Source organism: Cervus canadensis, chromosome 8, assembly GCF_019320065.1.
Source record: "Cervus canadensis isolate Bull #8, Minnesota chromosome 8, ASM1932006v1, whole genome shotgun sequence".
In the NCBI taxonomy this organism is placed as follows: domain Eukaryota; kingdom Metazoa; phylum Chordata; class Mammalia; order Artiodactyla; family Cervidae; genus Cervus; species Cervus canadensis.
The window spans coordinates 36,729,136-36,756,465 of record NC_057393.1 but is presented as its reverse complement, the minus strand read 5'-3'; the positions used below and the strand labels follow the sequence as shown (position 1 = coordinate 36,756,465).

The 27,330-nt window shown below is 40.0% G+C and overlaps 2 protein-coding genes across 8 annotated transcripts in view; both read right to left on the bottom strand.

Annotated features, from left to right (window-relative positions):
• Positions 1-6,348, bottom strand: part of LOC122446780 — a 32,094-nt gene extending 25,746 nt beyond the window's left edge. The window contains exons 1-2 of the mRNA XM_043477279.1: positions 6,277-6,348; positions 5,771-6,138 (exon numbers count right to left, since the gene is read on the bottom strand). Coding sequence (XP_043333214.1) covers positions 5,771-6,138; positions 6,277-6,348 — 440 coding nt within the window. The remainder of the gene's footprint in view (positions 1-5,770; positions 6,139-6,276) is intronic.
• A 2,206-nt stretch (positions 6,349-8,554) lies between these two features.
• Positions 8,555-27,330, bottom strand: part of CPEB3 (cytoplasmic polyadenylation element binding protein 3) — a 190,719-nt gene continuing 171,943 nt past the window's right edge. For all 7 annotated transcript variants that reach the window (XM_043476008.1, XM_043476010.1, XM_043476007.1 and 4 more), the window contains exon 10: positions 8,555-12,350. In XM_043476008.1, the coding sequence (XP_043331943.1) occupies positions 12,123-12,350 (228 nt within the window). In that variant the 3' untranslated portion in view covers positions 8,555-12,122. The remainder of the gene's footprint in view (positions 12,351-27,330) is intronic.

Genomic DNA, 27,330 nt, shown 5'->3' with positions numbered 1-27,330 from the left:
CCTTTCACAAAAATTAACTCAAAGTAGATCACAGACATAAATGTTAAAAGTAAAAGTATAGAACTTCCAGAAAATAACATAGATGACCTATGGGTTTGGGAGTTTTTAGATACAACATAAAGCATGGTTCGTGAAAGACAAAATTGATTAAGTTGAACTTTATCTCCAAAACATATAAAGGACCTATATCTAATATACACAAAGAATTCTAAAGATTCTTTAGAATTTTAAAAAAATTCTAAAGAATTCAACAATAAGAAAACAAAGTAAAAAATAGGCTAACGAACTCAACAGACTTCAAAAGACTTCACATCAATAATACAGATGGCAAATAAGCACACAAAAAGCAACCTCATGTATCATCAGAGAACTGTGAATTAAAGCAATGAGATCCCACTACACACCTTTTAAAATAGCTAAAACCCAAAACTCTGATGGAACTAAATGCTGAGGAGGAGGTAGGGCAACAGGAAGTCATTTCTGGTGGGGGTGCAAAATGGTACAGTCACTTTGGAAGACAGCCTGGCAGTCTCTTACAAAGTTAAGCATATGCTTATCATATGATCCAGCCAGCAACTGTGCTCACAGGTGTTTACCCAAATTAGTTGAAAACTTCTGTCCACACAAAAACCTGCACATTTATAGCAGCTTTATTTATAACTGCCAAAACAGGAAGCAACCAAGAAGTCCTTCAGCAGTTCAAAGAATCAGTAAACTGTGGTACATCTAGACAATGGAATATTATTTAGCACTAAAAAGAAATGAGCTTTGAAGCCATGAGAAGGCTTGGAGTAAACTGAAATGCACATTACTAAGTGAAAGAAGCCAGTCTGAAAAGGCTAGGTACTGTATGATTCCAACTACATGACATTTTGCAAAAGGCTGAAACTATACAGAGAGTAAAAAGAAGAGTGACTGCAAGGGGGAAGGGGAAGCTCACAGAAATTTTAGGGCAGTGAAACTATTCTACATAGTACTATAATGGTGGATGCATGACATTATGCATTTATCAAAATCCATAGAAATGTACAACATAAAAGTAAACCCTATATATATACACACACGCACACATATAGAATGGATAAACAACAAGGTCCTACTGTATATTCAATATTCTATGATAAAGCATAATGGAAAAGAATATGTATAACTGGGTCACTTAGCTGTATAGAAGTAATTAACAAAACTAGTTCAACTATCCATCAATAAAAATAAATTAAAAAGAATAAATCCTAACGTAAACTGTGGACTTTAGTTAATAATTTATCAACATTGGCTGATCAACTGTAACAAATGTACCACTCTAAGGTAATACGGGCAACCTGAGGGGAGAGGACTGAAAGGGGTGTATGGGAACTCTGAACTACTTGATCAAGTAAAATGAATAAAAAATGATAAAAAAAACCCAAACCAATTAGAAAATGGGCAACAACAGAGACGTTTCACTGAAGAGGACACAGAGATGACAAATGTGCACATGAAAACATGTTCACCATCATTAGCCACTAGGGAAGTGCAAATTAAAACAACAATGGCTGCAACCGCACACATATCAGAATGGCTAAGCTGAAAGGCAGCAACAAAACCAAACCCTGGATACAGAGAAACTGGATCATCACACATTTCGATTAATGTGTAGAAAGGTACACTGGACTCTAGAAAACATTTTGATAGTTTCTCCGAAAGTAAACATGAAAATACCATACGATCCTGTGACTGCACTCCTGGGCATTTACCCCAGAGAAAGTGAAGACACATTCACACGAAAATCTGTACATGAATGTTTACAGAAGCTTTCTCTCTCATAGTTTGAAGCTGGAAACAATCCAGATGTCCTTCGAGCAAGTGGTTAAAACGAACCATGGTGCATCCATGCCATGAAGGCTGAGCACCGAAAAATTGATGCTTTTGAACTGTGGTGTTGGAGAAGACTCTTGAGAGTCCCTTGGACTGCAAGGAGATCCAACCAGTCCATCCTAAAGGAGATGAGTCCTGGGTGTTCATTGGAAAGACTGATGTTGAGGCTAAAACTCCAATACTTTGGACACCTGATGCGGAGAGGTGACTCATTTGAAAAGACCCTGATGCTGGGAAAGACTGAAGACAGGAGGAGAAGGGGACGACAGAGGATGAGATAGTTGAATGACTCAATGGGCATGAGCTTGAGTAAGCTCCAGGAGTTGGTGATGGACAGGGAGGCCTATTGTGCTGCAGTCCATGGGGTCTCAAAGAGTTGGACATGACTGAGCGACTGAACTGAATCAAAAGGAACAAACTACTGATAAATACAACAACCAAGATGAATCTCTAGAGAATTATGATAAAAAAAAGCCAGTCCCAAAGGTTATACACTATATGTTTCCATTCTTTTTTTTTTTCTTTTTCTGGTTGAGCAGCATGCTGGATGCAGGATCTTAATTCCCTGACCAGAGATCAAACCTGTGCTGCCCTGAAGTGGAAGCATGGAGTCTTAACCACTGGACTGAAAGAGAATTCCCTATATTCCATTCTTGAAATGAGAAAGTTACAGGACTGGAGAACAGATAAGTCATCGCCATGGATTTAGGAGGATGGGAGAGGGAAGGTAGTGGGTATTTTTATGGTGATGGAAATGCTTTCATTTTGTCCGTATCAATGTCAGTATTTTGGGCATAATATTTAATACAGTTTTGCAAGATGGTAGGGGGAAACTGGGTAAAGAATACATGGGATCTCTGTCTTATTTCTTACAACAGTATCTGAATCTACATGTATCTAAAAATAAAGTATAATGTTAAAAAGTCAATCAAGAGACTTGCTGGTGGTCGAGTGATTAAGAATCTGCCTTCCAATGCAGGGGACACGGGCTCAATCCTGGTGGGGGAACTGGGTTCCCACACGCTGCAGGGCAACCAAGCCTGTGCCCTGCAACTAAGACCCCCCCCCCAAAAATAAAGTAAATATTAAAAAATGTCAATCGGGCTATGTAAATATGGAATTGGGGTCAACAGATCTTGCATGTTAAACAAGACTGCATGTCAGTCAGTCAGCATATGTACGTGTGAGATTAAATGGCTTTCAATGTCTGAGGCTCAACCATCAATGCAGAGACTAGTGGATGGAGGTTTTTAAACTCCATTTCTCTCTTCCATCTCTCTTTCCAAATTGACTAAATCGAAACAAATCCTCCTGGGTGTTGGTAAGCTTAAGGAAGAGTAGAGGGGAGCCTAGAGATGGGAGGGAGGAAGATGGGGAGCAGGGAGACTGAGGTTTGGGTGATTGGGAAAGCAGGCCAGTATGGATGGGCTCCTGGTAGCAGCCAACAGCCAGAAGAGAAATCTGGTCCAGGGGTCGGAAGGTTGCCTGGAAAGAACTGCATTTGTGCCAAGCATCAGCTTTTAGCTTCCACAGAGCCTCCCTTTTGGTTTTAATGCTCTACTGAAACACATAAAAGTGCACAGATCTCTGTGTATGGCTCAGTGGATATTCACAAACTGCACACACCCTGTATGCAACACCCAGATCAAGAGAGTTACCACAACCCTGCAGCCACTTCCATGCCCCGTTTCAGTTATTCCTTCCCCATTTATATACATGGGAGTCATAGGTTATGTACTCTTTGTCTCATTGATTTTGATCAACATTGAGTCTGTGGCATACATTTGTAGATTTTCATTCTTATGCTGTTACACAGTATTCCATTTGTATCCATTCTAATGAGCAGGTCATATGGACAGCATCCAGATGGGGGCTGTAGGAATAAAGCTTCCTTTCTCATAGTGTCTTGGGATCATGCTTGTGCCCATGAGTGAGAAGATAGTCACAGGATATACACATTCAACCCTTGTAAACAGTTTTCTAATATGGTTGTACCACTTTATACCTCTATCAGAACTTAACTAGATTCTTCTTGATACTTAATAGTTTTGGTCTTTTAAATGTTAGTCCTTCTGTGGGTATGTGTTGAAACTGTGGTTTTTTCACTCATAATGTAGACTAGTGAAATTGAGCAGAAGGGCCCTTTTGAAAGGAGAAACCAGGTGTACAAGATAACTCCCTGCCTTAGGGATCAGAACTTGACCAGGGAGTCAGGCCTCCAGTGACGATGACAAGCTGGAATGTTTCCCTTATACTTAGCATTAGCAGTTCAGCTCAAAACCATCTTAACCAAGGATTCCACCAGAAACAGCAAAGAAAACGCCATGACATCGTGGGCCAGAATTAAATACTAAGGTGAAGCTACACACTTACACGGGTACAAACAGTTACACATATTTGTCTTTATCTAAACACAAACAATGCACAGACTTGGAATTTTGTTCCCTTCACAATACTATGTAATGGGACAGGACAGAGGTAACTTTCAGTTACCTGTCCTAGTGAGTCATTCCAGCCATTTATCTGTGAGGATCCCTTGGCTCCCAGAGTTGATGCGAAGATTATTTTAAGCTTAAGACATGTGAAATTCAGCAGAGGCAAAAGAAGCATTTTCAAAGCTTCCCTTATCTGACTAAAGGCAGAAGCTTCTGAGAGTGAGGCTGTAATCAATCAATGCTCTCTCCTGGGGAGTTGCACTCACCAAAGAACAGAGAAAACACTTGCACCTGCATAAACAAACATTATCACAAACTTTTTGAGTTTCCATTTATTCCCCTAAAAACTCATCTTCCCTAAATCTATAAAAATATTGAATCCCTATGTTGTACACTGAAACTAATAATGTAAATCAACTATAGTCTATCTTTTTAATTTGCAAATTAAGAAACAATTGCATTGGAAAGCTGATTTAAAAAATAAACCATTTGATCTTCCCATAGAATTCCTTTTCTCCCCCTTCCTTCCCCTATTAGATTATAAACATCTACCTCTAATTTGGAGGAAGCACTTCTTTGATGGATTTATGTGAATATGAACAAGCTTTCGCCTTTTCTCGTGTTAATCTGTCTTTTGCCAGTTAACTCACAGGCTTCTAATCACTGAGCCTAAATTAGAGCCAACAGTTTTCCTTACCAACAGTCCTTTGAAGGACAGGACACCTCAATTCGGACTCCCCTCATCTCATGAGTAATCATGAACCTATTTAGTACACCTGCTCTGGTTAAAAAGACATTGTCTTCCAATTTAAGTGTCCAAGTGACCCCAACGTGCCATGGGTCTGGTACAATTTTTAAGCTGTCCATCAGCGCTTGCGTGTAAGGTTTTTTCTTTCTGGAAAGCAGGTACTTTAGACATAACCCCAGCCTTCTTAGCAGGCAGGGTCTGTCTTGCGCATCCCCTCGGCGAGGGCTTAGTTAGCATCCAGCCAGGGGGTTGCTTCAGAACCGCCGCTTCCAACCACAGGCCCCAGAAATGCCAGGCCTCCCGGCTTCTCCTGGAAATAGCCAGCTGATCATCATCTCAGCACCGTTCATTTACCTACGCCGCCTCCGAGCCAGGATCCCAGAATCCTTATGCCTGGAGATGGGGCCCAAAGCATACTAACATTCTGAAAATAGGATTCCATTTGTTGTTTAGGGCATAATATATTTTTGGAAAACGAAGCGTAAAAGGGACCTGAAACAGTAATCCTCTCCCCCTTTTGGAGGGGGCTGCACAAGGTACCGTCACAGAGCTCCAAATGGTCGATGGAGTCCGCAGACGCGGCTGCGCTGAACCCCGGGCCTCCCGCACGAGCTTCAGGCCTCGGGACGCCGCCCGCCACTCGGAAGGCGGGTGCTGAAGCCACAGCGCCCCAAGTCCGAAGCCCAGGGGGCGGCGGGTGGGAGCGAGCATGAGTCGCGGGTTAGCTTACCTGCGGGACGCCGCCACGCGCGGGGGCCACCGGGGAAGGGCACCCTGGGGCCGGTTCTGGGGACCAGCAGCGGGAAGGGGCGCGAGGCGGGCCGTGGAGGCCCGACAGGGAGCCTGTCCGCCCCGAGCCGCCCGGCCAGCTCCCCTGCGAAGCCGAGCGGCCGGAGGGCGGAGCCGGGACACCCCGAGAGGCGGGGCGCTGCTTGGCGCCGGCCCCGCCCCCCCGGGCGCCCGAGGCTCTTGGGACGGAAAACACCTGCGCCAGACCCCACACCTCACCATTGAACAGCGCGGGGTTGGGATGCCGGCACCTGAATGGTATAAAAGCGCCCCAGGGATTCTTTCGTGCGGCCACTCAGGGTCCGTTTTCTAAAAGGACCGAAGTTATTGCCTACAAGAGAGCTTCTGGCATGTCCAAAGTCACTACAGGATTGTAAAAAGACCCATTTTCCGAGAGGATCCCTGAGAGCCTAGCGTAAAAATTAAAACAGAAGGGGGCGTACTTACGTTTTCATTGACGTTCTTGGTTTTGATTTTGAAAATTGGTTTCCCGTGGCAAGCGCTGGCATGAAAGCCCATTTGCACCTTAAAATCTTGCATACACACTCACTCGTGTCAACAAACACCGTCCTGTTTCAAATACACTAGTGTTTTTTTTAACGAGTGTTTTTCACGTTATTAAAAAGGTGAATGTTGCTGTACTGAACCTGCTGTAAAGGAGTTTGTGCCCCCCGCCCCCCCGCCCCCCAAAAAAGCTCATCAAGCAAATTGGAGTGTGTAGATGTTCTCAGACGCAATCCATATACTCCAAGCTATTCCTTAGCAAGTGCAAAGGATGACAAGTGTCAGTACTTCATACAACTAGATTTAATAAGTTGTTATTACAGAAAAAAAGAAGTCCAAACTACAAAGTTTAAGCATTTGTAAGCAATAGCTGCATTGAGCTCCATGGTTAGTCACAGTACTGCAGTTCCACACAAGCAATTATCAGTCCAAGCCCCAAAGGCGGAAGCTGAGTAAGGGTTACTAGCAAAAACAATCTAAGAGAACAGGTAATAAAAGATACAATACATTTAAAATTAGTTGTTAGTTGAAAAACAAATACAGAGATCTTAGCTGTGAACACTCTAAAATTTATGTCCATTATTTTGACAGCAAAAATACAAATACCTAATACTTTATACCCCAACAGAACTATATCCAGAAAAGAAAAAGAGCAGAAGTTGTCCTGTATTAGCACCCAGATTTTCTACTTGTGATTAACTTCATTGTCATACAAATTGAAACACTCCCAAATTACATATCCATTTCTTGACCCTTTTGGGGTATAAAGTCAACAGCATTAATTATAAAATACTCTGTGGTAAAATGGAACACTATTGCAGCTGAGATAGAGAAGTTTGGTTATTATAAAAAAAAAAAAAAAGAAAATGTTAGATGACATACCATACAAACTGGTGAAAAAGCAACAATTCATACAAATAAGCCAGTTTTAACAAAAAGATAACTTTTTTCACTAATCTGTGACTAATCTTTCACTCAAACCTTGCAAGTAGAGATGTCACAATACTCAAATATTTAGGTAGGAGCTTTACCCAGTTAAATGCCATTTTGTTGCTAATAGATAAAAATGAAAACTAGCAGTTATTTAATAATTGCATAAATGCAGTACATTCTGCATTAGCCCATGCCTCACTAACAAGCTATAAAACACAAGATATAGGCAGAAATCTAAGCATAATCTTTATAGCACTAAGCAAAATTTTTCCAATTTCTTTTCTTCTGTTCCTAATCACTTATTTGTAGTTAATGTAAAATTCCAACCAGTAGTATCCAATTTGAGTTAAAATTTTACATCACAACTTGATCTAATCTATATATTATTTACAAAACTGAATACATAGAGCATACCCAAGAGCCAACTCTGGACATGTGTTTCTCTGAGTCATTGATAACCATGCTTCCTTGACAAGGGCCCTGGAGGAAGCCATCAAGGACTGGGAGAAGCACACCCTCTGTCTAGAGCAAGTCATAGGATGTTCTGTTTACGCAACACCAGTTTTGCAGTTGTATGATTTTTAATTTTAGGTGCCATGACAATGACACGCTGCCTTAATAGCACAGCTTCAAGGTGAGTGTGGGTGTTGGAAAAGAAGCAGGAGGGCAGACAGATCATGCTCAGAGTGGCCAGATGTGTTGCCACAATAAGGGACAAACAAGGGCCACCATTAACAGGGAGCAGGCGGGGTGGGGGTGGGGGGTGGGGAGTGGAGGAAGACGAAGTCTGAGGCTGTCCGCGTACAGTGGTGACCTCCGAGTGTGCCGCCTCGCCAGGTCACCCATGTGCTCGGGGAGGTCACTTGGGCAAGACACTGCGATCCAAGTCTAGCCACCCAGAGGGCTGGTCCTCTCAAGAGACTTCCTTTCACTCTCAGTTGTCACCACTGTAAATACAAGGCAAAGATTTGGCCTGGTGAAAGGTACTGTCATACGTGGACAGCAGTCAGTGGCAGATTCTCACACACACACACACACACACACACACACACACACACACACGACAGAATGAAGAGTTAGAGGGGGGAAAGCAATGAACCACTCTGTTGACCTGGTCAGGTTCTCAACCTGGTGGGATCTCAGTAACGGGTGACTTCATCATCAGGGCCACAGATTTGGCTGCACCTGGTGTTGTATAAATCTACTGTGACATCCCCAGAGAACTGTACTGTGACATCCCTAGTCTTACACTAAACCACTGTAATAAAGGAAAAGGCTTGTCAAAATCTCACATGTTCTGCTCATTCTGTCATTTTATTACCCAATTATCCATTACATTTTCCAATCACTTTACATAACCAATCATTTTCATCGTTGTCACACTATTGTAAACCACATCAGCAAGTTAATACATAAAGCTTTGCATTTCAAAAAACTAGACACTTTAGTAACAATATTACAAAGGTTTTAGCTTCAAAAATAACTGAAAATGAAAAAAATAAACTTTTAAAGAATTAGCATCATAAAATTAATTTATTCCAAGTAAAAATACAAAATAATATTATGACATTGACCAGATATGAAAGTCCCTCCCAGAAACAACTCTATTAATGATTGAGAAAGCACTCCTTAAAGAAAATACGAAATAAAATGAAAAATATGTAAATATGTTTAATTTTTTTCTTAGCAAAAAATCTTTCTAAAAATAACAATGAAAATTTGTCTCAGTACAAAGGCTACATTACTATTGAAAAAATACCAGCATGAAGAAAAGGTACATATTTGACAGTAGAAAAATGATTTCAGTGAATCACAATGTCTAAAGTTTGCAATGAAAATAAATCTGCAATAAAGATTTATGCCTTTTTTCTTTTCTTTTTTTTTCTATTTTTTATACAAACAGTACAAACAGTATTGCACATAACAACAAATAGTCGAGGTTAGGTTATAGCCTTCAAAAAATCGACTAGTTCAAGTGTCACATCAAGGAAAGGCCACAGCAGGACCTGTGATACCCGGGGGCTTCCCATTAAGTTGCAGGTCAGAACACCTCTGTGTTTTTAAAAAATAATTTTTTTCGAAGGACCCTCTCTTTTAATATAACATTAACAACTTGGGGGCACATTTATTTACAAAACAAAAGGGAACATGTTATAATTTAATAAACTAAAAAAAGTTCTCTTTAAAAAAATACAAACAGAAGAACTCTTTCACAATCCTGGTCAGTCGTGCACAATCAACGCTTGATTATAAATATACAAATTAAGGGAAAGTAGTTTCCACCACCTATTCACAACTTTCAGCACCAAATGGAGTTTATTTTTTGTAACCTATTCTTCATGACAATGTTTTTTCGCCTTCACATCAGCTTTATGCTGTACAATCTTTCAGCATTTTTTTTTTAAATCTCAGTGTTACTTTAGTACATAAAGAGGGGTGCTTCTTCAAAAAGTTTTGCTTCTTTCACATAATTAGGTAGATTTCTGTAGGTTAGATATGATCTTTAATATTATAGTTATAAAGCTCTAACTTCTTCATTTTCAAAAACACAAATAAGCATGAAAAAAATAAAGTTACCCATCTGTTAAATCATTTTTCTTGCAGAATTAAATTAATATATATTTTTCTGAATAAACTTACTTAGAAAATATCATTTTCTTTCCTATATTTCAAAATTGAGGTATTGCAAAAGATCATGTCAGTCAGAAAGCATGCCTTTTTCCTTAAAAACAAACAAACAAAAAAATCTTCAGCCAACTTTTGAAAACTGTCTAAAATACAAAAAGTAGTAGTGCATAACAAAATTTCTTGTACAGATGAAAAAAACCACAAACATAGAAAAAAAACAAACAGAAAACCACAGCTGGGCTGGAAAAAAGCAATTATTACCAAAAAGCCCAGAGGTAACCTCAAAGGGGGAGAATTCTAATAAGCATTTTTAATCCAGTAAAAAACTATTTTGTTTTTTTTTCTTTTTGAAAACAAACTATAGTTTGAGAGCTGGTAATTGCAACTAAACACTGAAGAAACAAAACAAAGGGCTACTAACTTAAGACAGTACAAGGACATCACAGCACATAAAACACAGCGACTTAAATCTATTCTGCAGTGTCATATCCAGTCAGATTGTCCCCAGAATTCCAAAACATAGGAAGAAGATTTAAAAAAAGACTTACATAGTCTCACAATCATTATGTGTTTATATATTACTATCTGCAGCCCAAGAGTGAATGCTAAAAAAATGTCCATGGTAGTACTAGCAGGTCTGAATTCTATTCAAGCTTTACAGGATAAATCCAGGGAATTAAGTAGTTAATTTCTCACCCAGACAACCAACCCTGCTCAGGCCATCTTATTTTGTCCAGACATTTCTTTAGCATCACGATCACACAACTTTCTTAAAATGTGCCTAGTTTGTCAATTGACAACTTATCTCTATATACTGTATATATTCCTAGTGTTTGTAAGCTAAGATGAGCTCTTTGGTTTTCTGGACAAGGTCTGAAGCTATGTAAAATGGTGCAAGCACTAGGAGATTGTAACTAAGAGCTCATGTGTTAGTTAATAATATACCAGTTATGAACTGTCAAGTTCGTTAATGTCTGACACAGAGGCTTTAAACAGTTAAAGTTTGATCACAGTTAGACATAATCACTTTACTATATAAAATAAATTGCACAATATATAACAGAGCACCGCAAAGTACTTCATCTACCATCCACAAATTTGCTTTAAGAATATCCTACACCTAGGTTTTATATTGGTTGTAATATAGGTCATTCTGTTATGGGCTCTTCCTAATTTCAGAAGCATTCCATTTATTGAGGCATGCCTTCCTCCAGTCAATTACCATTTCTTTGAATGAAAAAAAACTTTTTTTTAAAAATCAGTATTTTATAGCTTATATAGATTCTTAATTTGTGCATTGTGGGAAGGTTTTATACTAGACATCGGATATAAAATTTATTGCATGCAGCAACCTGATTAAGTAAACATGCAGTCAGAAATAGTGACCTTCCTTTGAAGCTTTCTCAAGTCTATTCTGATCTCCTTTCGGCAGCTGATTCTATCCCTAAATCACAAAAGTGTGTTGTTGGGTTTTTTGTAATTGATACCTTAGCCTGAATAGAGTATTATGGTATTAATAATACCATTTTAATAGCAGCAAAAGCTATTGCAGCATAAATTTACATAACACTAAAAGATCTAACCAAAATCCTCAGCAAAACAAAAATCAAACATGAAGGAAAAGTAAAGATTCAGCTTATGAGGTATCCTTACATGTCAAAATAGAGAGCAACTAAAGGCTTATTTTCATTAAGGGTTATCCTTACTCTAAATGACCCCAACTAATGATTGCTGAATTGTTGTGAAGTTTTTGCTACATCTGCCACCTACTCACGAGTATTACCTTTGGTAAGTCTTCTCCTAGGGGCGATTCTCTAAGTTTCTGAAAATAAGTGCATGCTCCAGTTCAAAAACGATCAGAACAACAACAACAACAACACAACAACAACAAACAAAAAAAAATCACAGACATCAACCTGATGGCCGCTGATGAGAATGGCAGTCTACGAGTGACAAATCAGGTGTAAGGAATCAAGGTACCAAGCAGACAAAAGTGAGAATCAAAGTGCAAATCAGTACCGTTACACACTCTGCAATTCTGTGTTATACTGGACACTGAGTTCAGTAATATGACTGTAAATAATAATAATAATAAAAAGACCCATTTCTTCTTTAAAAATCGAGAACAAATGCACAGATTTCCAGAACACTGTAAGCCCTGAGGCAGTGCCCTCTCTTTTCCCTCCTTGTTATCTACTCCAGTACTTGTAGCTGGGTCTGCCCTGGGCTCAGCTCCAGCGGAACGGGACGTGGCGAGGGCGGTCGCCTCCCTCCTTCACCAGCGGTTTGTGGAATTCCCGCCCGGCGCGGGAATGTATGCTCGCCCAGCAGTATTCGCAGTAATACTGCAGACAGGTGACGTTGGCACAGAAGAACGGGGCAAACTTCCCACCGCAGCGTGTGCCCTGGCACTCATCACACATCTGATCATCCAGCACATATGGCTTCACTTCCACCTGGACCCAAAGAGGAAAGACAGGAAAAAAGATTTTAGCAAAGCTTCCTCACATTTCTTCCTCTCGAGAGCTTATAACGTGGCTTAATATGTCTCAGTCAGGCTCAGTGTTGAACTCAGCTGGTTATCAGCAGAGGCTGAGTGTATGGGCTTTGGGAGATTCTCCTTGATGTGCTAGTTGTGCGATGACAGGTAAATTCTTAGCCTCTCTCCGCGCTCCTCTTGGCTCCATCTGTGGGTCTGTAAAGTAGGTGTAACAGTGATACACAGACACACACATGTCCGTGTATCTGTATGGGCATTACAGGATCTGCATCAGAGTGCTGGTGAGGAAGTGTGTGGAAAAGCACGTGAGCTGAATCCTGAAGGCCGGCAGCACCCGGCGCGGTGCGTGATAGGCAACAGTGTTTCAGGGAGAGGAACCAGCGAGCACAAAGCCCCAAAGCAGGCAAACAGCAGGAGCTGGGTGGAGGGGAAGTCCCCCCCGCCCAGAGGCTGGCAAAGCCGGCTAAAGGGTGACCAACGGGGCTCTGGGCTTTGACGTTTTAAACACAAGCTTTCAAAACACTAACCTCTCTCAGTACTGTTTACAATGGACTGGGAGGGAAAGGAGGACAAGGGGATATTAAGAAACTACTCTAACGATTGAGGCTGTTTTAGTTTTAGATTTTATTGCCTTAATCTCCCTCCAAGACTGGAAGCTTCAATAGAGGACTTTTCACCACAGTCCTGCAAGGGGCATTTTATTCTAAGTGAAGCAATGCTATGTTATATAAAAACCAGAAGAGAGAAAGAACAAAAGTTACCCCAGTTTTCCCCCATGTTCTCTTTCTAGAACCTCAGACCGGGAATGCTACTCATGCTTTCATGGTGAATGTTAGAAATAAGTAGGAAGGAGGCAAGTCTCTGTGTGATCAGGCTCTTTCTCACACCAACCTCAGAGCCATTCTGGGCAAGAGCAGGCTAGCTCTGTGGCCACTGGGGCTGTGGAGACAGGGACCCATGTTTTTTCTGACATGAGCCAACTGCCTGACGGGTCGAGCTGCCTCTGGACACGGCCAGGAGGTTCCAGCAGGGTCTGGGGCAGGGTACCCAGAGGCTGCGGGGGACAGGGTGGGATGAGCAGGGGCGTGAGGGCTGCTGGGACTGGACTCTTATGTTCCTGGTCCTTCTCTTCTGAAGGCCCCTCCACCGGCCTCCTCTGGAGTTCTGTCTCTAACCATGAGCTCAAGTCACCGGTCCTCAGCCAGCCAGAGATTTTTGCTTGAAGGCCCGCTGGAGATGACCTGTCCCAGCCCTTGGCTACCCAGCGGGATTTACTCTGGCATTCAACACATTCACAATGTTGTGTAACCAGCACCTCTGTATGGTTCCAAAACACTTTCATCACCCAAAAGGAAACTGTACTCCAGTTTTGTTTTTTAGAGAACCTTTTAGAGATACACACTGAATTATTTCAATATGAAAAATTACATGACCTCTGGGATCTGCTTCAAAATAATCTAGAGTGAAGGTGGCAAAGTGGGCAGAGGTGTAGATGAAACAAGACTGGTCACAAGTTGATAATGATTCAAACTGAATGACAGGAACCTTGTATGTTGATAACTGTTCTAACTGAATGATGGGGTTCATTACACTATTCTCGAAGGACAGGGAAGCCTGGTGTGCTGCAGTTTATGGGGTTCAAAGAGTCAGACATGACTGCGACGGAACAATACTCTTTTTATTATTAAGACATTATAAATGAAAGTTATTTTATTTATATAAAATATTGTAAAAATTATTTTGTAAAAATTGTAATTGTAAAAATATTATATAAAATATTATTAAATGTCTATTATTAAGACATTAAAATAAAAATTTTTAAGACATTATAAGTAAATACATCAAAACTGTGACTTTTTGACTAATTATCAGATGAATTGAAGAGAGGATAACATTTGTTGAGATTCACTTTAGTGGGCTAGAAGATCAAGGGGTATAAATACTTCATAGTTCTGGAAAAAAAATAATTTGAAGATGAGGGAAAAACAAGAAAAATTTGAGAATAGATCCAGGAGAACCTAATAACAAAACCTACATAACTTAAATAAACCTAAATAACCAAAGTTCCAAAAGAAGGGGGAAAAAGTGAGGGAAAGTAATTAGATGACAAGAGTCCTGAAACTGCATATCAAAAACTCCACCAGGTCCAGTCTGGACCAATGAGAAAAAACACACCCCTAGGTGTATCCCAGATATGGAAACCAAGTCCGCCTAAAACCTACTTCCCCTGTCCAGTTATGATTATCCTCTCTATCTAAAACCTTATGTTCTTTCCTGTTCCTCTCAGGATGGAGGAGTATATAAAAAAAAAAAAAAAAAGGAAATTGCAATGGAGCAAGACCATGTGGGGCTCTCCTGGGTGAAAATGCCTCTCTGTGTATCTTGTTTCTTGTTTGAAGAAAAAGGCTTTAGTCTCCTTCTGGAAGCTCCAAAGAACAGACTCAAGCAGTTACTAATTAGGGGAGTGAGGAAATATAGAAACAAAGAAAAAACAGTCAAGAAGTAAGAGTCCCAGTTCCTCCTTAAGAGAAATTCATGACAATATGACACATATCTTTGAGCTGTTCTGCAGGAACTAAGACCCTCAGCCAGGAGGAAGCTGATGACTACATGCTGACCATAAGCATACAGACCCCAGACTGGTTGGAACTAGGTTAATGATTAAGATTCTTGAGACACCACCCTGTTACCTCATCACCAACTGACCAGAACAAAGTCATGTCCCCTGCAACCCTCACCCCAAATGCTGCCTTTCAAAGCCCTTCCCTGAAAGCCATCAGGGAGTTCAGGTCTTTTGAGCATAAACTGTCCATTCTCCTTTACTGGTCATGCAATAAACACTTCACTACAACCCGGCATCAGTGAATTGGCTTTACTCTGCCATGGGTGAGGGGACCCAAGTTCGGCTGGGTAACACCAATGTGTGTACAGTTACTTTGTTTTTTTTTAGTTTTTTGCTTCTATTGGCAATTCTGCAATAAACATACCTTTCATATGTTCTCACATCTGTGGTTTTACTTCTAAGCACTGGGATTATAACATTAACAGCAACCAGCAGTAGGATTATTGGGTCAAAGAGTACACACATTTTGAAGAATTTGCCAGTTTGCCTCTTTAAAGGGTTGTAGCAATTCACATTTCTATCAGCAAATAATAAGCAGTTATCACCTCTTTTAAATGTTCTCCAGATGAGAATAAAATGACATTAAATTTCTTCTTCCTGACTACAAAGAAACCTGAACATCTTTTTAGGTGGACCGCCTATGAATTCTTAATGTGAATTATCTTCTATCCAGTATACCACTGTGTTGTATGTCTTTTTCTAGCCAATTTTTAAGAGTTCTTTGTATGGTATAAATAATTTTTTTTTCAAATCCATAATTTGCCTGTTGACTTTTTTCAGGGCATCTTTGCCATTTAAATGTATTTTATTTTTACATAGTCTAATATATTTATTTCCTTCTGAAGCTTCTAGGTTTCTAATCTCTTTTATAAGAGTATCAATTTTTTACATTTAAGTATTTCTTTATGTGGATTCTATCTTTATGGTTTGTTTCATTACAAATAATTTACAACTTTTGTTCAAACTGTGACTGTTTTCTCCCTTTTCTCCTAGAAAAGCATAAAGCTACTAGGGTTCTTTCAAGTCTTCTTTCTTCCCCACCAAGGTTACAGTCCTTTCCTTTATTCAAATTCCAAATTTTAAAAACTTACAAGTCTCCTGACAGAGAAATGATATCTTGACTAGATAAAGGATTTGGGGGTCTTATCCTTTTCTTTCAGATTGATTGATAGTATTCCTAGATGTTCAAGCTCCCAGTGCTGCATATGAAAACTCTGATGCCAATTTCCTTCTTTTTTCTTCCATTCGTAGGAGATAGTAATAGTAACTAGCTCTTTCACATGGAAACATGCAATGTTTTCTTTTTATCTTCAGCGTTCAGAAATTCTAGTGTTATGGAACCAAACTTGGGTCTGCTTGCCCACCATACAGCAAAGCCAATTCACTGACACCAGGCTGTGGTGAAGGAAAGTACAGCATTTGTTGCAGGGCCCAACAAGGAGAATGGGAGGCTCATGCTGAAAAGACCAGAACTCTTTGATGGCTTTAAGGGAAGGGCTTTAAAAGCTAACATTTGAGGTGAGGGTTGCAGGGGGCATGACCGTTTTCTGGTTGGTTGGTAGTGAGGTAACAAGGTGGTGTTTCAGGAGTCTTAATTATCAACCTGGTTCCAACCAGCTTGTGGTCAGCAAGTAGTCACCATCCTCCACCTAGGGGCTGGGGTCAGGGCGGGGGAGGTCTTAGTTCTTGCTGAACAACTCAAAGATGTGTCATATTGTTGTGAGTTCCCTTGAGGAGGAAGTAGGACCCTGTTTTATCACTCAACTGTACTTTCTTGACTGCCTTCTCTTTCTTGACTGCATTCCCTCACTCCTCTAATTAGTAACTACTTGAGTCTGCTCCATGGAACTCAGGGAAGGCCTAGCAGACTAAAGCCTCTTTCTACAAACAAGAAACAGGGGACACAGAGGGGCTTTTGTACCTAGGAGGGTATTTTAATTCTTAATACAGTGGCATGCAAGGAATAGATGGTAGTTTAGTCACTAAGTCGGGTCCGACTCTTTTGCAACCCCATGGACTGTAGCCCACCAGGGTCCTCTATCTACAGGATTTCCCAGGCAAGAATACTGGAGTGGGTTGCCATTTCCTTCTCCAGGGAAGATCTTCCTGATCCAGGGATCGAACCTGCATTGTAGGCAGATTCTTTACCACTGAGCCACCAGGGAAGCTCTCCATTTCATAGGGAAATGGTTAAATAAAATGTGGTACATCTACCCCAAGGACTATCATGCAGCTACAAGAAAGACTGAATTAGTGCTTCATTTGGAGGGATTTCAATAGCAGGGGGACATTAGGATCTAGTGGAATAATGGTTACAAACACCTACTGCAAACTGAAAAACACTAAACCGACATTAGGTCAAGTAATACATTCGTGCTGATTCTTGAAAATGCAGTATGAATAAACTGCACCTTCTGTAGCATTGTTGGGCACCTACTGACCTGGGGAGTTCATCTTTCAGTGTCTTATCTTTTTGCCTTTTCATACTGTCCATGGGGCTCTCAAGGTAAGAATACTGAAGGGGTTTGTCATTCCCTTCTCCAGTGGACCACGTTTTGTCAGAGCTCTCCACCATGACCTGTCCGTCTTAGGAGGCCCGACACAGCATGGCTCATAGTTTCATTGAGTTAGACAAGGCTGTGGTCCATGGGATCAACTCCTGGAGTTGGTGATGGACAGGGAAGCCTGGTGTGTCCATGGGGTCGCAAAGAGTCGGACACGACTGAGCAACTGAATTGGACTGAACTGCACCTTTCTGTGTATTCAGGCTTCCAGCTGAGCTTGGTACCAATATTCCTCAACACATGGGGGTTTGAGGGATCCAGTAAACACAATACTCAGAAGATCTGTCAGAAAGCCCTATCAGTCCAGAGGCACCAGGCACAGGCACACACTGATGCCTTATTTAATCAGCTTCTTTAAGGAATAACAGATTTCTCATATATTACTTTTCCATGAAGCAGACATTTTTCCTTTTCCGTGCTAGACATCTTGAATTTTGATATTTTTTGACAGAAATGTTCCTAAAATGTACTATCTATTCTTTCCCCTCTCAACCAAAGGGTACTACCAACATCCTTTACAGTAGTGCAGGTAAGACAATGCAGTGGACAGTTTTTCTGTCACCTCCTTCAAAATATGTCTGCCTGCTATCACTTCTAATAATACCTTTTGAAGACTCTTTATAATTTTGCAACTTTGAATAATTTTTTAATTGGATTAAAAGCTAGATAATCACATTCGCTGAGACTAATACATTAATAAGACTCTGAATAAAGCTGAAAAGTAAAGGATGTAACTTTTGGACCACCACAACCTCTCAAAGGGTAGGAGTCACAGGGTATACATATGACAATATGTATCAACAAAGAGAAGTAGCTGCATGAAGGACATTGGTTGTTAGGTGGTCCTTAAGTTAAAGAAGAGTAATTATTTTCACTCAAATGGATTAATTTATTTGATGAGTATTTATGGAGCACCTAGGCTCTTTTGGGTTCCCTGGTAGCTCAGTTGGTAAAGAATCTGCCTGCAAGTGCAGGAGACCCAGATTCGATCCCTGGGTCGAGAAGATCCCCTGGAGAATCAAATGGTAACCCACTCCAGTAGTCTTGCCTGGGAAATCCTGTGGACAGAGGAGCCTGGTGGGCTACAGTCCATGAGGTCATAAGAACTGGACACAACTTAGCGACTAAATCACCACCTATTCCTTGTATGCCACTGTATTAAAAATTGAAATATAATGGAGAATAAGACATAGTTCTCCTTCAAAACAGTTTATGGTCTACTTGAGAGCTTCTTAAAGGCATTCCCAACCATTTGCAGTGTTTGCCATATCCAAACACCATCTGTACTACTACTTGATGTTTTACTTGACTATCTAAATTAGATTTTTCGCTAATACACAACACATAACTATTACAATAAAAACAGAAAAAGAACAGATGTATATATAACTGAATCACTTTGCTGTACACCTAAAATTAACTCAACACTGTAAATCTTCAATGTGTGTGCGTGTGTGTGCATGCTCAGTCATGTCCGACTCTTTGTGACACCATGGACTGGAGCCTGCCAGGCTCCTCTGTCCATGGGATTTTCCAGGCAAGAATACTGTAGTGGATTGCCATTTCCTCCTCCAACACTGTAAATCAACTATCCTCCAAAAATAGAATAAAATTTAAATTAAATTTTAAGTAAGATAAAAACAGGTTTGTCTGTTAATCACCATTAAGAAGGTATCATTAAGCTATGACACTTTGGAGACACCCACCTGCTGGAATCATATTGGGTATATTGGAATCATATTACTGATCTACACTATCATTAAAGTTCAAATACTAGAGCCTGACACAGAGCCAATCAAATCACCAAGCTGACCTTCTTGTTCAAAAAGGTTTTTAGGACCAGGAAATGAAAACTTCCAGTAGAGAGAAATGTTTGAGTTCAGACACACACCTAATGGAGATGAGTATGCCCAAGGAGGCAACTTAATGATGAGGGGTAACTATTAAGGATAAGGAACACTGACGTGGGATGCTGGATAAATGGCTATAGGAAGATGGACAAGGGTAATAATATATGCAGGATGATATAGATGGGAAGAAGCCATACTTTAATAATAAACTGATCTCAATGCTAATGCTGCTGTGCTTCTAACAAGCTAGGGAAAATATTTCAGTATGTAGTCTTGATATCAGTCAACAAAATGACCTCCCAAAGTAAATAAAGCAATGACTAATAGCTCTTGGTAGCAAAGAGGTGATACCCAGGGAGACTATAAACTAATAACACGTCCAGAGTTCTCTCTCCTTGGACCTGAAAGGCTGCAGAAATGAGAAAGGAGGTATTAGCCAAGGTCAGGCTCAGCTTGAATTATGTGTTAAAGGTTATGTTAAGAACAGTTACAGGATGGACCCTGCTGCAGTCTGCCCTTTGGTGATGGGAAAAAAACAAATTAAGTCTGTCAGATACTCAGCCATCCCAAGGAAGCTAAGGCTTGTTTACAGGTGTCCAGCAGAGGAGGAGCAGCAGTGATTTCAGATAATGGAGTCAGAGTGGACAAACTGGAGAGAAAGGCCAAGTGAAGAGGAATAAGGTATAATTTAATAGGGATAACTGTCTGGGAAGGCCTGCCCAGAAGTCACGTAGACCATTTCTTATCATCTGGAGCAGCATGCTTCCTGGAAAGACCATTTTATTTGGTATACAGAGAAGTCTGGTGGGCTACAGTCAATGGGGTCACAAAGGAGTCAGACACTACTTAGTGACTTAACAATAGCAACAACTCAAAGCTTTAAACATAATGTGATCCTAATCTTCTTGGCATGTGTCATAGAATACATCTTTCCAGGTCTAAAATCCACAATAACCTCATTACCATCCTCCCCACTAAACACAGTGTCGTAACAGTTGCTAAAGAAAGTCCTCCACTGGCAGGCAATATTGAGAATGTTTAAAGATAAATTTTTAGTTTTTCAACTGACTATGAACTGGAATCCTGCTGTTCAGAAAGTAGACGACAGATGCCTAGGAAATTAAAGCATCAATGTGAAAATAGCTTTTCCTTAGCAACAAACTTACCCACAACCTTCCAGATAGAGTAAATTCGCAGTTAGTAATTTTAGAAGAAATATGGGGTAGATTAAGCAAAACATAGTGGAAATGGGTTAAATTTTATCTTCTTTTTCCATTTTCAAAGGATGGGACTGACCATTTTTCACATTTTTAAGTGCTAGGGGATGAAAGGTTTTAAAATATCTTTGTCCTCTTCCCACCACTTGACATTCTTACGTGTGCTAATGCTGACACCTATGCTGTGTATGTCTACGGAGCACACAGAGATCTGTCAGTGTTCTGTTTGGCCTTAAGATAACTTTTTCCATGAAACAAAGAAGGTCCAGCTGACAAAATCCTACACAATCCATAGATTCACTCTCTACTCTGGTTTCCTTCCATGCTGCTTGGGAGTAGGGCTGGAGGCGAGAATATAAATCAGCCCAAACTAATTTTTCGTGGCAGAAGAATGGATTGTGTGGAGAACAAAGGGTAAGAAAATCATTAAAGATCTACGCATGACTGCCATGGCATCACCACCCCCTCAACCCTACAGGATGTAGAAGTGCAGAGCCCTATGGCTCTATCCATTAACTGGCTATATCATAACCTTGCAGGCCTCAGTTTCCCCTACTATATTAGAGGTTTGGGCCAGCTCTTCCAAATAAGAAGAAGCACTCATCAGGAAACTGCTGACTGACTGATAATCCTGTCTTATGGGGTCAAAGAACTTGAATGTCTTAGTGAGGTAAATACTTTAAAAATGGTGGCTGTCTTTTATCCATTAATAATCTCATAAACAACCTCTATTGGAGAAGGCAATGGCACCCCACTCCAGTACTCTTGCCTGGAAGATACCATGGACGGAGGAGCCTGGTAGGCTGCAGTCCATGGGGTCGTGAAGAGTCGGACACGACTGAGCAACTTCACTTTCACTTTTCACTTTCATGCATTGGAGAAGGACAAGGCAACTCACTCCAGTGTTCTTGCCTGGAGAGTCCCAGGGACGGTGGAGCCTGGTGGGCTGCCATCTATGCAGTTGCACAGAGTCGGACACGACTGGAGCAACTTAGCAACAGCAGCAAACAACCTCTATACTCAAATATGGGAAGGAAAGAAGAACATTTAATCACTCTAAACAGTTATATTAAAAATGATCACAATTCCATGGTAGAAGACAAAAAGAGTGCGAAGGACAGAAGAGATGAGGGGTTGAGACCACAGAAGGAGAAACAAGACAAAAACATCCCATGCAGTTCAGAGAAGAGGAATTATTTCTTTCTCTTTCCTTAGGTGACCCAAACTCTATTTAAAAAACTATTTCTAGTCAAAGGTTCTGAGACTCCTAGTGCTTCAAAATAAGCCCATGTGGTATTATTTCAGACAATATTTGAACTCACTCCTGGGTGTTGCTTCCTCTCAAAGGGTCAAATCAAACATAGCTACAGCTACTGCTGGGAGACTTTAAAGCCAGATCAAGGCAAGAACAAGTAAGAGCAGAAAATTAAAGACTGGGTTGTGGGAGTTCCAGACTATGGTTAGAAGTTGAAATGGTCTGGGAACAGGTTGTCAGAGCCTTCACTTCTTCTGGTGTTGAGCTATCTGATCTATTCCAGCTGTGGCCAGGGAGAAGGTGTAGTATTATCAGCACTATGTGAGTATGGTTACTGGTCAGGTTAATCGTCATGAAGGCTAAAAATACAAAGCCTTTGACAGTCTTTAGCTAAAATTAGGCCCACTGTGTTTTTAGATGAAGAGAGAAAAAAATGATTAAATATGTGAAGAACTTGAAGTGCTTGCAAAGAAAAGTGCAGTAGATAACATCTGATTAAATAAAAAATTGGCTATTTGGAAAATAAGCTACTGAAAGCAAACACTCCTGGGCTATGGCTTAACTATCACAACATTCCTTAAATAAAAGTATCAGAAAGCTCAAAATTAGCTAGCAAAGTCAGATTCCCAGGTCCTCTCCACTAAACTAAAATAGAGGCAAAGGAAGATTATTTCCCAACGGTATTGCTGCTGTTAAGTCACTCAGTTGTGTTTGACTCTTTGCGACCCCATGGAATGCAGCATGCCAGGCTTCCCTGTTCTTCACTACCTCCCCGAGTTTGCTCAAACTCAAGTCCATTGAGTCGATGCTGCCATCCAACCATCTCATCCCGTCAATCCTTTTTCCTCCTGCCCTCAATCTTCCCCAGCATCAGGGTCTTTTCCAGTGAGTCGGCTCCTCGTGTCAGGTGGCCAAAGCACTGGAGCCTCAGCTTCAGCAATAGTCCTTCTAATGAATATTCAGGGTTGATTTCCTTTAGTATTGACTTGTTTGATCTCCTTGCTTATCCAAGGGACTCTCAAGAGTCTTCTCCAGCACCACAGTTTGAAAGCATCAATTTTTTGGCACTCAGCCTTCTCTACGGTCCAACCCTCATGGGATACTGATTTCAAAACTATTTTCCCTTCTTGTAATAGGGACTACATATAAGAAAGATACAATAAATAATCAAATAACCAAAAGATGAAGAACTAGAAATACTAAAGGGAATATTGATCACACTTTCAGTGCCCTCCCCAGCATCCTTAAATATGCAGCTGCTGTTTGCCTGCCCAACCCCAACCTTTGTAGATAAAAGATATCCATCCAGCAATCCCATTTCTGGATAGTTAAGAGAACTGAAAACAGGATCTTGAAGAGATATTTGCCCTATTATGTTCACTGCCGCATTAATAACAATAACCAAAGTGTAGGAGCAACTGAAATGCCTACTTAGAGATGAATGGACAAAGAAAATGTAGTATGTACATAAAGTGGTATATTATTCAGAATTAACAAGGAAGGAACTCCTTTCACATGTGACAACATGGGTGAACTTGAAGGACAACATGCTAAGTGAAATAAGCCAGTCACAAAAGAACAAATACTGAATGATTCCAAATACTGATTTATATGAGTTACCTAAGTAATCAAACTCACAGAAAGCAGAAAGTGGAAAGATGGCTACCAGAGACTGGGGGCAAAGGGAATTGGGGAGTTGCAGTTCAAAGCTTATAAAGTTTCAGTTATACAAGATGAAAATGTTCTAGGGATCTGTTCAGTAAAATACTGTGTTTATAGTTAACAGTACTGTAGCATACATGTAAAGATTTGTTAAGAGGGTAGATCTCATGTGTTTTGTCACCACAATAAGAAAAAAAAAAAGAAAGAAACTATATGTGTGTGGAACAAACTTGAAAAAAGAGCCAAGGAAGGGAAAAACAATCAACTGTTTATTAAACTTTTGAATTTGAGCATGAAAGAAGAAAAGAAGCTGAAATACTGTAATTACTCAACTGGGCTCCCTAGAACATTATTCCCAAGAGATGATACATTTTCGAAGAATTCTATGACCAAAACATTTGTGAAAAACTGCATACTGTTTCCTTCTGGGGTGTGTTCACTATGAAGATTAGTATATAAAAGACTCCAAGAAGTCCCAGAGTAAACTGGCCTGGTTAACTTCCTTTAAGAAAGCATTTCCAAACTCATTTGACTCAGAAAAGGATTTCTTTGGTAAAATAAATATTAAAAATCCAATGGATTCATGTTTTATGAACAATGTACAAAATGATGATTTGAAGACCTAATTTTAGGGCTAGATTCCTGGGCAGGGAAGACCTTCCTACTGAGAGTTCCTCCTCCTCTTTCAAAAACTCAAATAACTAACCAACTTTACTCTTACCTTGCCTGAAATATTTAACTCTTTTTATCATGTGAAATTCTAACCAGATGTCTAATGATCTTCCAGAAGAGCTCAAATATTAGTCATTTATGATTTCATGTTAATTAATGTGTTATCGTGTGACTGTATATTGACAGAGTGCTTTACAGCCTGCCTTCAAAACCACTTTAACAGACATACACGCATGTCCTTCCTTCAAGGTATACAGTAAGTAAGTATAGTTAAGACTAAACTTCAGATTAGCTGATTCTAGTCTACTATCCTTTCTACTAGTAAAAAGGCTCTACAGATCGAGTTGGTAAATGATACTCAATGTCAACTGCATGATGTATTTCAAGTTATAAACATTTTGACTTTTAAATTCTGAGGAGACAACGTGATCAAGTGGTACTAAACAACAGCTGGGGGGGATCCCTGAGATTTTTATAAAGAAATAGCTCACATAAATCAAATCCTATGTTTTTGTTAGATTAAGGGAGACTCAAATGATTCTATCCTTACAAATTTCTCAGGACCATGGAGAGTAGACAAAGGGCAGAAAAATGGCCATGTAAAAAGACTACCCATTTTCTAATGATCTCATTTTTCACACTGCAAAATCTTTCATATGTAAGTGACCTAGACTTGAGTTATAAAGAAAACTGGATTTAGCAGAGCTTTCAAATCTTAAGTGCTCATTTGGCATCACTTCTAAAAATACCATTAAAACAGACAGAATGGGTACAGGTGCCCTCTTTTGCCCTTGTTGTACTTAAATACTTTAAACTGTCCCAGTTTTTCACAGAAACACTGTTCAAAAGAACATAAGTAAAATTTAACCCTAACATTTTACTCAATTTCAGGTTCAAGATCTTTGTATTATCAGAGAAAAGATACTATAGAAATACCTCTTTCTAGACTAAAAAGAGGAAAAACCTTCAATCCTTTAAATAGAAAATGCATCCAGGTATTGACATCTTTAAATGAAACTTGAGTGTCTACATGCATGTCTTGACTAACATCTAACTAGTCTGTCTGTAGATTGGCACATATGGTAAATTTTTTTAGTGTCAACTTCAACTATTTCATTATCCTTATATTAAAGATTCTTAGTGGAACTGAGCAGGAACTTTAAAGGAAAAAAAGAATTAACTGTTAGCCTTGGACATAGGCTTAGGAGATAAAAGCACTGTTCAAACAGGCCAGGTTCAGCAACAATGTAAATCAACATCTGTATAGCCTGGTAACTTTCCAGAGCACTTCTTCACCTTCACTGTTTACCTGTGTAATAAACCTGAAGATTTTAGGCTAGATGTTCTTACTATCTTGGGACAGTAAAATCATTAAAATCAAGCCTCTAAAATGTTAAGTAACTTGCCTAAGGTCACACTGTGACTGGGAGAAGAGACAGGAGTATAAACAGATCTCCCAATTTCCAAGCCAGGACACTTTTTCACTATAGCGTGGTTCTGGGGGTGGTGAGGACAGGAGTGGGTGTGAGGTGTACCTTCCCCCTTAGATACATAAATACCCCCATTAGCTTTAGGGAGCCTCTGTTACCCATAAGAGTGTATGCCAAGGCAAAGAAACACTGAGAACCCTGTGCTGGGTATCATACTACCTTGATATTGTTGCCATTGGGACAAATAACCAATTGGCCAATAACTGGTAAACATTTAGCCATAAAGTATGCATAAATATAAGCCTTAAAGGACTTTTTTCAAGCTATTATTAACATCTCATTTGAAGTAAAAACTGAGGCATGAATTGCATTTGTCTCATTTATAATAATGTTCAATAACAAGAGTCATTATGACAGCAAAAATGCCACAGTTTCACTAAATGTTACAGTCCAATGGAATTGCATTGGCTCACACTGACTTGAAAAAAGGTTTAATATGAAGACAACACAAAAAACAAAAGCAAGACAACTGCAACACAAAATTTCAAACTCCTTTTGTTAATGTTCAAAATAACTTATAGACATACTGGCAAACCCTGAGAGCAGACTCCAGATGTGTCCTGCTCTGTGCAGTGTATGTTCAGCTGAAAAGTCACATGAACTATGGAAACACATATAAAACAAAAGCACCTATAATACAATTCAGGAGCTCCTACCCTGGTTTGTGTGAAAGGAAAGAAGTGGAGTTAAAGAAACATTAGATCCTGAATGAATGACAAGGTTTGGGAAGGGAGTTCCATGAGCAGAGGTAGCTCTCAAGTCAATTAATGATAGGTGTCTTGAGAGTCTGTCTCCAAGCCTCTCCTATGTTCTCCTCTGCTATAAATAAACCAGGTTAGATGAGGTCATGCCCAAGTTAAAGTCCAGCTTTAATGGATTATAAGTGTTAAAGAATACTTTTTGATATGCCAAACAGCAAAACCTAAACACCTTTATTAATTCAAGTGAACGCACTTAACTAAGTAAAAAAAGAAAGCTGTGCAGAGTGCCCTCTGGTGGACAGTTGGACATGCCAAAGGAAGCTCTCAAATCATCAGCATTCATTCATTCAATGACTCATTCATTCATTCAAATATAATTAATTAATGTGGATCCACTGTGTGTCACTTATTGAGTATACAGGTGTTAATACAAGAGACACGATCATTGCCCTCACTGATTGTACGGTCTGGAAGCATAGATAGACATTAAACATTTTTGTTGTTGTTCAATTGTTAAGTCGTGTCTGACTCTTTGCAATCCCATAGACTGTAGCAAGGCAGGCTCCTCTGTCCTCTACTATCTCCCAGAGTTTACTCAAATTCAAGTCCATTGAGTTGGTGATGCTATCTTATCATCGTATCCCCTGCCATTCCCTTCTTCTTTTGCTTTCAATCTTTCCCAGCATCAGGGTTTTTTCCAATGAGTTGGCTCTTCACATCAGATGGCTGAAGTATTGGAGCTTCAGCTTCAGCATCAGTCCTTCCAATGAATATTTAGGTTTGATTTCCTTTAGGACTGCTTCATTATAGAGGTACTGAATGCCACAAAGGTATAACATATGGGATTATGACAATGATCTATGGGAAAGCTGAAAACACCACTGAAGAAAGGATTCCTAAAA